At 41.2% G+C, this 12231-nt stretch overlaps 1 protein-coding gene across 2 annotated transcripts in view; it reads left to right on the top strand.

Moving 5' to 3' along the window:
* The window catches only part of LOC124003897 (N-terminal EF-hand calcium-binding protein 1-like), a 70151-nt gene extending 66900 nt beyond the window's left edge, over positions 1 to 3251 (top strand). For both annotated transcript variants that reach the window (XM_046312540.1, XM_046312539.1), the window contains 2 exons: positions 1258 to 1349; positions 2997 to 3251. In XM_046312540.1, coding sequence (XP_046168496.1) covers positions 1258 to 1349; positions 2997 to 3022 — 118 coding nt within the window. In that variant the 3' untranslated portion in view covers positions 3023 to 3251. The remainder of the gene's footprint in view (positions 1 to 1257; positions 1350 to 2996) is intronic.
* Positions 3252 to 12231: the final 8980 nt, after the last annotated feature.

Raw genomic sequence — 12231 nt, 5'->3', positions numbered from 1 at the left:
GATGCTGCCACCACCATGTTTGACAGTGGGGATGTTGTGTTCAAGGTGATGAGCTGTGTTGCTTTTACGCCAAACATAACGTTTTGCATTGTTGCCAAAAAGTTCAATTTTGGTTTCATCTGACCAGAGCACCTTCTTCCACATGTTTGGTGTGTCTCCCAGGTGGCTTGTGGCAAACTTTAAACAACACCTTTTATGGATATCTTTAAGAAATGGCTTTCTTCTTGCCACTCTTCCATAAAGGCCAGATTTGTGCAATATACGACTGATTGTTGTCCTATGGACAGAGTGTCCCACCTCAGCTGTAGATCTCTGCAGTTCATCCAGAGTGATCATGGGCCTCTTGGCTTCATCTCTGATCATTCTTCTCCTTGTATGAGCTGAAAGTTTAGAGGGACGGCCAGGTCTTGGTAGATTTGCAGTGGTCTGATACTCCTTCCATTTCAATATTATCGCTTGCACAGTGCTCCTTGGGATGTTTAAAGCTTGGGAAATCTTTTTGTATCCAAATCTGGCTTTAAACTTCTTCACAACAGTATCTCGGACCTGCCTGGTGTGTTCCTTGTTCTTCATGATGCTCTCTGCGCTTTTAACGGACCTCTGAGACTATCACAGTGCAGGTGCATTTATACGGAGACTTGATTACACACAGGTGGATTGTATTTATTATCATTAGTCATTTAGGTCAACATTGGATCATTCAGAGATCCTCACTGAACTTCTGGAGAGAGTTTGCTGCACAGAAAGTAAAGGGGCTGAATAATTTTGCACGCCCAATTTTTCCATTTTTTATTTGTTAAAAAAGTTTGAAATATCTAATAAATGTCGTTCCACTTCATGATTGAAGTGCATACTGTATACAAAAAGTTTGAAATATCCAATAAATGTCTTTCCACTTCATGATTGAAGTGCATACTGTATACAGTTTTATATCTTTATGTTTGAAGCCTGAAATGTGGCAAAAGGTCGCAAAGTTCAAGGTGGCCGAATACTTTCGCAAGGCACTGTATACAGTATGCCATCTGCAGTATAACTCAAACTGATACTGTAATATTTGCGTTTTAATGTCTTTGCATTCAATAGTATGCGCATTTACATTTTCTCATAAATTGATGTGCATATCTTCAGTGCAAAGTCTTATTATGTAATGTTGTTTGCTAACTAAGCCGTTCCACTATTCAATATTGTTAATAAGGACGGTTGTCTTACTGTAATGTCAAGTCTATTGCTTGTTGCTGTGTTCCTGTCATTCCCAAGCCACCTGCAGTCCAATGCCAGTAAGAAATTCCAGCGCTGTGTCATTGATACATTGGAGGATTCCGAGCTTGTGTCTACCATGCTGCTCCCAGGTAAACTCACGGGTGTGTGTCCATGTGTGTTTGTGTTCGATTCAATACCTACCTATATTTACAGTATCACTTGTGTTTTCCTGCAAATGTTTTCACATTATTGCTCAAAAGACCCAAAACCTACACAATAAAATGTCCTGAGGCAAGTACATCGTTTCACACTGGTCTTTGAGCGATTACAGTAGCTTAAGTATGTTGGGAACAAGACATACTCCCTATGGCAGGGTTCCCCAACTGGCAGGATTCCCCAAATTTGGCCCGGGGTGATTTTGTTTATCCGCCCACCCCCCCACACCGAAATAAGACTGTAAAAACACCAGCCAATCAGCTGCAAATCATTTTCATTTTAGAAAACTGTTCCAAAGTGTTCCCACACATAATAGAGAGATCTACAGTTGAAGTCGGAAGCTTACATACACTGAGGTTGGAGTCATTAAAACTCGTTTTTCAACCACTCCACAAATTTCTTGTTAACAAACTATAGTTTTGGCAAGTCGGTTAGGACATCTACTTTGTGCATGACACAAGTCATTTTTCCAACAATTGTTCACAGACAGATTATTTCACTTATAATTCACTATCACAATTCCAGTGGGTCAGAAGTTTACATACACTAAGTTAACGGTGCCTTTAAACAGCTTGGAAAATTCCAGAAAATGTTGTCATGGCTTTAGAAGCTTCTGATAGGCTAATTAACATAATTTGAGTCAATTGGAGGTGTACCTGTGGATTTATTTCAAGGCCTACCTTCAAACTCAGTGCCTCTTTCTTGACATCATTTAGACCTCCATAAGTCTGGTTCATCTTTGGGAGCAATTTCCAAGTGCCTGATGGTACCATGTTCATCTGCACAAACGATAGTAAGCAAGTAGAAACACCATGGGACCACGCTAATTGCTAATTGAGTGTATGTAAACTTCTGACCCACTGGGAATGTGTTGAAAGAAATAAAATCTGAAGTAAATAATTCTCTCTACTATTATTCTGACATTTCACATTCTTACAATAAAGTGGTGATCCTAACTGACCTAAGACAGGGAATGTTTTGGCTCATCTCGCTCTAGCGACTCCTTGTGGCGGGCCAGGCACCTACAGGCTGAGTCCGGTTATCAGTTGAACTGTGTTTTCTCCGACACATTGGTGCAGCTGGCTTCCGGGTTAAGCGGGCGGGTGTTAAGAAGCGCAGTTGGGCATCATGTTTCAGAGGACGCATGACTCAGCCTTCTATCCCGAGCCCGTTAGGGAGTTGCAACGATGAGACAAGATCGAAATTGGGGAGAAAAAGGGGGTAAAATACAATACAAATGGTTTCAGATGGTCTACAAATCATTTGTAATTGTTCCAACCCCCTGACCATCACCTCAAGAAATAACACCCTGCTGCTGAACCTAGTTGATAATCCCTGCCCTATGGGGGCAGACCCGGGTTCCACAATTTTATATTTTTATTTAACCTTTATTTAACTATGCAAGTCAGTTAAGAACACATTCTTATTTACAATGACTTTTGCCATTATTATTTTGGTTCCAATGTGCCAGGAAAGCTCAATCAAGCCCAGCAAGTATTTGAACCCAGGTATTTTAGAGTTGAATTGTTATTTATCCATTTTTCCCGAACTCAAATTAAACTTCTCTTTTTTTCCTGTAGCATCCTGGTGGATTATGACCGACTAACGAGCAGCAGACCATGTATCCCGCCCCCACATACACACAACACAACCTCAAGACAAGAAATTCAACATTTCATCCAAGTGTTTCGGTTCAAAGCTACCGGACACGGAACACTGCATTAAAACAGCGTCTTGCGGCATCTTTCTTATGTACCAGTCAAAAGTTTGCACACACCATCTCATTCACGGGTTTTTCTTTGTTTTGACTATTATCTACGCTGTAGAATTATAGTGAAGACGTCAAAACTATGAATAACACATATGGAATCATGTAGTAACCAAAAAAGTGTTAAACAAATCAAAATATATTTGTACAAAGCTGTCATCAAGGCAAAGGGTGGCTACTTTCAAGAAACTAAAATGTAACATATATTTTGATTTGTTTAACACTTTTTTGGTTACTACATGATTCCATTTGTGTTATTTCATAGTTTTAATGTCTTGACTATTATTCTACAATGTAGAAAATAGTACAAATAAAGAAAAAGCCTTGAATGAGTAGGTGTGTCCAAACATTGGACTGGTACTTTATAAACATAATATTTTTCTCTTTAATACTACTAGTCACCTAGAAATGTTAAGAAGTTGGCTTCAGCTAGCCGAGGTAGGTTCCCAATCTCCCAAACTCATAACTACGGTAGCTACCAAGGAGCTGTTTCAGGCTATTAATCAAGTTAGTTAGACAAGCTAGCTACTCTATTTTAACTGGCATGCCTGCTGGCAAGGTTGGTAGACTTTAAAAAAGCATGCAATTACTAAATGTGCTGAATAAGACTCAGATTCCTTTCAATCTTTTACCCATATTTTAGGAGTGATACAGAGAAGCATATTTAGTTTCTTTAAAAAAAAATAGCCACCAGTTCAGGAGGTACAGACAGCATTAGGCATAATGATTATGGCTCTAGATTGCACAAAAAGCTGTTTCAGGAGTTTGAAAAATGCAAAATTCTCCAACCCCCAGCCATGCTCAAGGTGAATGGCGCCCCTGCCATCGACTAAGACTGGTCATTACCGTGATGTGCTGTTTGTTTGAAAAAAAGGGGCAAAGCAAAAGCAGCAGACATGAAAGTGATTTTTTTTTAAAGCTAGAATTCATCACATGGCTTGAATCAAGACACTAGTTTAGTCATAGTGCATTTCAACAGCATGAAGATATTATATAGTTACTGCAATATGATGCATGCTTTTTAATGACTTGCTAGATTGAACTTACTTATGCTTCAGTATAATTTAAGAGAACAACTGGGGCTAGCAGTTTAAAATGCATGCAGACCATCGTTTCACAGAGTCTCTGAAATGTGTCACTTTGCATTTTCGCTGTATAGCCTGAAGAGAATGTCTTTCCATAGATAGGAACCAAACTGTGATGTTGTGTTTTGAATGCTGAATGGTTCCTACTGTTGAGTGGCGGAGGTATTGATGTTGCACCCCGCTACTTTGAGTGGGGGAGGTATTGATGTTCCACCCTGCGACGCAATCTTTTTATAGTTAGGTTTTCTCGTGGTTATGTTTGTTTGAGTTACGTTGCCCGTCTTTTTAAAGGAGTTTGTCCCAGATATTTTACCTGTTTAAAGAATGTATGTATAAACATAGATATATCGTAGCAATTCATTTTCCCCCAATTTTTCCATAGTTGAATTTATTTAAGATAATAATAATAAGAGAATCAGGCATATTAATGTGTATATGGATGTGTTGTCATTGCGCTTTTGTTGTTAATTAAGTATTTGTTGTTAATTAAGTATATTTTTCATGTAGAAATTCAACATATTAATTTTAATAAAAGTCCATGGCCAGTCAGCCTACTCGACTGTTTTGAATTTCTACTTTAGGTATGCAGGTACACTTATTTAAAAAATAAAGTTATATCTAGAACCAAAAAGTGTTCTACAAAGGGTTCTCCCATGGGGACAGCAGAAGAACCCTTTTGGAACCCTTTTTTCTAAGAGTGTACTGTCAATAAAAGGTTATTACTCTCGACTAAGTCTTTTAAAGTCCACTGTGGTTGAAAGCGATAACACATTTAGAAACTTCATTTCAAGAGCATATGGCAGGCTCACATCGAGCACAGCACTTTCTTTCCATATTGTCAAAGACTTCTTGCCAAGAAAAACGATTAATTTTAACCTCATGAATAACGGTTTGTAAGACACGGTGATATGACGTAAAAAGAAGCAACACCATTTGCATAGAAATGAATATGGCTGGGAAAGAGCTTGACAAAAGCCCTCGTCTCTCCTTGACAGTGAAATTAGTTTGAGTGTGTCGCTGTTGAAATCATTGTCAAGTACTTCATGCTCAGATGCGGTGTGGTCATTGTGTCGTATGTATGGTATATGGAGAGAGGCTATTGGACATGTATTGAGGGCAAACCTGTAGGGCCGGTTTACCGCACACAGATTAAGCATGTTCAATGGAGATTCTCCATTCAAAGTGCTTTTTAGTCCATGACTAGTCTTAATCTGTGTCAGGGAAACCGGCCCAAAGAAATACAATGCAAATAGGGACACGTTTCCGGGACACAGATTAAGCCTGGTCTTCAACTAAAAAGCAAACTCAATGGAGAATATTGAAAACGCTTTTTAGTCCAGGATAAGGTTTAATATGTGTTCAGGAAACCACCCCATAGTTCTGTTAATTCTGTGAGCATATCTTTGGTGGCATCATATACTTTGTATCATATATTTTGTAGTGTGTGTGTGTATGTGTGTACCAGAAGTCCTCACAAGAATAGTGAAAAGGACAAATCTGACAAGTGGAGATGACATTTTCTGGTCCCCACAAGAAAAAAAAGGCTATTTTAGGCTTAATGGTTAGGTTTAGGGTTTGGGTTACAATTAGGGTTAGAATTAGCTTCAGGGTTAAGGGTTAGGTTTAGTTTTAGGGTTAGGGTTAGGGGTTTAGTGTTAAGGTTAGGGTAGCCTCATTGCAAACCAAAAAAGGGAAGCCTGGGGAAGTTCCATGGCAGAAATCAGTTGAAGAGGGGTCGGAACCCAGTGTAAATCAGTGATACGTCCAACCAATCAAATGCCTTGTTTGGGCAGAGCTCCAAAGGTGCATGCTAACCAGATTAGTGCCGTAGGAGCAACAGTGCATGAGGACAATTTATTTTTAACAAAACGAAAAAGTACTGTTGACAAAACATTTTAGAACGTTCGCAGCACGCTGTTTTTCACAGCCTTTCTCTGTTATTTCTAGATACGCTAAAGCTGCAGCAAGAGGGGAGAAATGGTCCACAATGCCAGCCATATCAATATATATATACATGTATATATATATATTTTTTAATCTTGACGTTTCTGAAGTGATATTTGGCTGTAAAGGCTAGCATGAGGGACAAAAAGTAGCTAGCTACTTCAATTTCTCTCACGATTATAAAGCCAACAGCATATTATTGACCTAAACGGTTCACTATGTTAGCCCAGTTACTAGGGTTGCAAAGGGTCGGAAACTTTTCCATGGGAAGTTAAGCCCGGGAATTTTGGGGAATTTTACTTAAATTCATCAAAAGAAGTTAGCTTATAACATTGAACCTTTTTTGTGGGATACACATAAGGCAATTCTCGGTCTTGTGGCATATTTTGGTTAAACTATCCCCAATTCAACCCTCTGCATGCACAGTGCATTCTTCCATCACATGTGCAGTGCACTCTCCCATCACATGTACAGCTGATTCTCAAGATTTTGCACACTAATGAGATGCTATAGCAAATCATAGAGAAAGCAGACTGATGGGTGATCGAATGTTCGTGGGCAAGGAATAATTAACTACATAATTTACACCCCTCAACCAGTATTCTACAAGAGCACAGACACAAGGGACAACAGACTCACCGGTCTCTACATTGCAGATGAGCTGAAGGCAGACGTCAATGACCTTGGACCACAGAAGGTATTTTCACTGGTGACAGACAATGCTGCGAACATGAAGGCTGCTTGGTCTAAAGTGGAGGAGTCCTACCCTCACATCACACCCATTGGCTGTGCTGCTCATGCATTGAGTCTGCTCCTCAAGAACATCATGGCACTGAAAAAAATGGATACACTCTACAAGAGAGCCAAGGAAATGGTTAGGTATGTGAAGGGTCATCAAGTTATAGCAGCAAACTACCTCACCAAGCAAAGTGAGAAGAATAAGAGCGCCACATTGAAGCTGCCCAGCAACACCCATTCGGGTGGTGTTGTCATCATGTTTGACAGTCTCCTGGAGGGGAAGGAGTCTCTCCAAGAAATGGCCATATCACAGTCTGCCGATATGGACAGCCCCATCAAGAGGATCCTCCTGGATGATGTATTTTGGGAGAGAGTGGTAAGCAGCCTGAAACTCCTGAAACCTATAGCAGTAGCCATTGCACGGATTGAGGGAGACAATGCCATCCTGTCTGATGTTCAGACTCTGCTTGCAGATGTAAGAGAAGAAATCTGTACTGCCCTGCCCACTTCACTGTTGCTCCAAGCAGAGGAAAATGCAGTTCTGAAATACATCAAAAAGCGTGAAGACTTTTGCCTGAAGCCCATACATGCCGCAGCGTACATGTTGGACCCCAAGTATGCTGGCAAGAGCATCCTGTCTGGTGCAGAGATCAACAAGGCCTATGGTGTCATCACTACTGTGCCTCTCCACCTTGGCCTGGTTGAGGGCAAGGTTCTTGGCAGTCTGGCGTAGTACCCTTCCAAGCAAGGGCTTTGGGATGGAGATGCAATATGGCAGTCGTGCCAACATATCTCATCAGCCACCTGGTGGAAGGGACTTTGTGGATCTGAGGCTCTTTCCCCTGTTGCCTCCATCATCCTCCAAATCCCACCAACATCAGCCGCCTCAGAGCGCAACTGGTCCTTGTTTGGGAACACACACACCAAAGCACGCAACAAGCTGACCAATAAGAGGGTTACAAAATTGGTGACCATCCTGGCAAATTTGAGGCTTTTTGAGCCTGACAACAAGCCATCCTCAACAAGTTTGGAAAGTGACAGTGAAGGTGAGGCCTCAGAGTCATGTTCAAGAGGTGGACATTGAAGAGGTCCAGGGAGAAGACATGGAAGCCTGAGAGGAAGACAACCAAAGCTTTAGTTTCTAGACTATCATTTTATGTTGAAAACGTTTTTGGGAGATGCGATGGATAATTTTTTTCTGTTAGAAGGATTTATGTCTACTTATGATAAGGTAAATACAGTGAGGAGAACAAGTATTTGATACACTGCCGATTTTGCAGGTTTTCCGACTTACAAAGCATGTAGAGGTCTATAATTTTTTTTATCAGAGAAGGAATCTAAAACAAAAATCCAGAAAATCACATTGTATGATTTTTAAGTAATTAATTAGCATTTTATTATATGACATAAGTATTTGATACATCAGAAAAGCAGAAACTAATCTTTGGTACAGTTTCCTGTAGTTCTTGACCAGGTTTGCACACACTGCAGCAGGGATTTTGGCCTACTCCTCCATACAGACCTTCTCCAGATCCTTCAGTTTTCGGGGCTGTCGCTGGGTAATACGGACTTTCAGCTCCCTCCAAAGATTTTCTATTGGGTTCAGGTCTGGAGACTGGCTAGGTCATTCCAAGACCTTGAGATGCTTCTTACGGAGCCACTCCTTAGTTTCCCTGGCTGTGTGTTTCAGGTCGTTGCCATGCTGGAAGACCCAGCCACGACCCATCTTCAATGCTGAGGGAAGGAGGTTGTTGGCCAAGATCTCGCAATACATGGCCCCATCCATCCTCCCCTCAATTACGGTGCAGTCATCCTGTCCCCTTTGCAGAAAAGCATCCCCAAAGAATGATGCTTCCACCTCCATGCTTCACGGTTGGGATGGTGTTCTTAGAGTTGTACTCATCCTTCTTCTTCCTCCAAACACGGCGCGTGGAGTTTAGACCAAAAAAGCTCTATTTTTGTCTCATCAGACCACATGACCTTCTCCCATTCCTCCCCTGGATCATCCAGATGGTCATTGGCAAACTTCAGACGGGCCTGGACATGCGCTGGCTTGAGCAGGGGGACCTTGCGTGCGCTGCAGGATTTTAATCCATGAAGGCATATTGGGTTACTAATGGTTTTCTTTGAGACTGTGGTCCCAGCTCTGTTCAGGTCATTGACCAGGTCCTGCCGTGTAGTTCTGGGCTGATCCCTCACCTTCCTCATGATCATTGATGCTCCACGAGGTGAGATCTTGCATGGAGCCCCAGACCGAGGGTGATGGACCGTCATCTTGAACTTCTTCCATTTTCTAATAATTGTGCCAACAGTTGTTGCCTTCTCACCAAGCTGCTTGCCTACTGTCCTGTAGCCCATCCTAGCCTTGTGCAGATCTTCAATTTTATCCCTGATGTCCTTACACAGCTCCCTGGTCTTGGCCATTGTGGAGAGGTTGGAGTCTGTTTGATTGAATGTGTGTGGACGGGTGTCTTTTATACAGGTAACGAGTTCATACAGTTGCAGTTAATACAGGTAATGAGTGGAGAACAGGAGGGCTTCTTAAAGAAAAACTAACAGGTCTGTGAGAGCCGGAATTCTTACTGGTTGATAGGTGATCAAATACTTATGTCATGCAATAAAATGCAAATGAATTACTTAAAAATCATACAATGTGATTTACAAATGCTTTGTAAGTAGGAAAACCTGCAAAATCGGCAGTGTATCAAATACTTGTTCTCCCCACTGTATATCCAATGCAAAAAAATATCTATATTTAAATGGCATTAATATTAATTTACAGATATTTCCATTAATTCCCATATATTCCCGTTAATTCTCACTGCAAGTTTCCACCCCTGAATATTCCCCAAAATGTGCAACCCTACCAGTTACTTGCTTATCAAGGGTCAGTGACACATAGAGCAACCATGTAGGCTACTGTCTATCTATGGGAACAACCAGGGCCATAGCTATATATGAGGGCACCAAGGTCCGGTCCTCTGTAAAAAAAATAGAATACATCTTTTTTATAATAATAATAAAACATATATATTTTGTACACAATAATGGCAATCTAAATATTGCTCCCAGCGTTTCTCAAAGCTCCGAACGCTTATATTCTTGATCTGACTGATTCTAATCACGCCTGTCTCTTTGCGAACGAGTGCAATCCTGAATAGTGTTTTTTCATTGTTTGTAAATAAGAATGTGTTCTTAACTGACTTGCCAAGTTAAATAAAGGTTACATTTAAATGAATAAATAAATAGCCTGCGTCCAGTGAATTTGCCTCCCGAATTTGCCTTCTTAGCAGCACATTCACCACTCTCAAACGGCTAATCCACCACCTGGTAAATAGCCACTTATAGATACCTACAGTCAGTCAGGTGGGTAGTCTGCAGAGACTTCTATTTTGAATCTCCCCTACACACAATACCCCATAATGTCAAAGTGGAATTTTCTACATTTTTACAAATTCATAAAAAATGAAAAGATGAAATCTCTTCAGTCAATAAGTATTCAACCCGGGGCCTCCCGGGTGGCGCAGTGGTTAAGGGCGCTGTACTGCAGCGCCAGCTGTGCCATCAGAGTCCCTGGGTTCGTGCCCAGGCTCTGTCGTAACCGGCCGCGACCGGGAGGTCCATGGGGCGACGCACAATTGGCCTAGCGTCGTCCGGGTTAGGGAGGGCTTGGTCGGTAGGGGTGTCCTTGTCTCATTGCGCACCAGCGACTCCTGTGGCGGGCTGGGTGCAGTGTGCGCTAGCCAAGGTGGCCAGGTGCACGGTGTTTCCTCCAGCGCATTGGTGCGGCTGGCTTCCGGGTTGGATGTGCACTGTGTTAAGAAGCAGTGCAGCTTGGTTGGGTTGTGTATCGGAGGATGCATGACTTTCAACCTTCGTCTCTCCCGAGCCTGTACGGGAGTTGTAGCGATGAGACAAGATAGTAGCTACTACAATTGGATACCACGAAAGACCTGAAAATGGTTGTCTAGCAATGATCAACATCCAATTTCACAGAGCTTGATGAATTTTGAAAATAATAATGGGTAAATGTTGCACAATTCAGGTGTGGAAAGCTCTTAGAGACTTACCCAGAAAGGCTCACAGCTGTTATTGCTGCCATAGGTAATTCTACAAAGTATTGCCTCAGTGGTATGAACACTTATGGAAACAAGATATTTCTGTATTTCATTTTCAATAAAATAATAAATGCAAACATTTCTAAAAACAGATTTTCACTCTGTCATTATAGGGTATTGTGTATAAATGAGGTGAGAAAAATATATACAGTACCAGTAAAAAGTTTGGACACACCTACTCATTCAAAGGTTTTGCTTTATAGTGAAGACATCAAAACTATGAAATAACACACATGGAATCATGTAGTAACCAAAAATGTGATTTTCCTTCACTCTGCGTTCCAACTCATCCCAAACCATCTCAAAAGTTGTGTGATTGTGGAGGCCAGATCATCTGATACAGCACTCCATCACTCTCCTTCTTGGTCAAACAGCCCTTACACAGCTTGGAGATGTGTTTTGGGTCATTGTCCAGGGGCCTCAGTTATAAAAAATGTCTTAGTTTTATACTTGAACCTAGTCTTTTAATAATTTCTGACAGTGTGCTTACGTTCGATTCATAAAATATACTGAGCATAAAAAACCTAGCTTACTCTGGTTCTAAGAAGCCCATTTGTAACTTGCGCACCTGTGATCGAAACATCTCAAATTAACTTAATATTGACGGCACCTGAACGTGCCTTACAATCAGCAATTTCCCCTTATAGAATGCTAGCACAAGTGAGGGTTTAGTCAGGCTCAAAAGAGAAAAGCAAACTTTTTGGAAGACGAGATCACGGCAATGGTAGGTGAGATTGAAGACAGGCAACAAGTATTATTCGGTGGACTAAATAGTAGGTTGACCAACAAAGCCAAACAGGTAGCTTGGGAATGTATCGCTACTGCAGTGAATGAGGTGGGGCAGCAAGACAGAACTGTGGCTTATGTGAAAAATAAATAGTATGACCTTTTATTCCACCTTTATTTTACCAGGTAGGCCAGTTGAGAACAAGTTCTCAATTACAACTGCGACCTGGCCAAGATAAAGCAAAGCAGTATGACATGAACAGCAACACAGTTACACATGGGATAAACAAACTTACAGTCAATAGAAAAATATGAATAGTGTGTGCAAATTAAGGAGGTAAGGCAATAAATAGGCCAATAGTGGCGAAGTAATTACAATTTAGCGATTTACACTGGAGTGATATATGTGCAGATGAGGATGTGCAAGTAGAAATAC

Source organism: Oncorhynchus gorbuscha, linkage group LG18, assembly GCF_021184085.1.
Source record: "Oncorhynchus gorbuscha isolate QuinsamMale2020 ecotype Even-year linkage group LG18, OgorEven_v1.0, whole genome shotgun sequence".
Taxonomy (NCBI): domain Eukaryota; kingdom Metazoa; phylum Chordata; class Actinopteri; order Salmoniformes; family Salmonidae; genus Oncorhynchus; species Oncorhynchus gorbuscha.
Note: the sequence above shows the minus strand (reverse complement) of the source record. Positions and strands in the feature narration are given on the sequence as shown.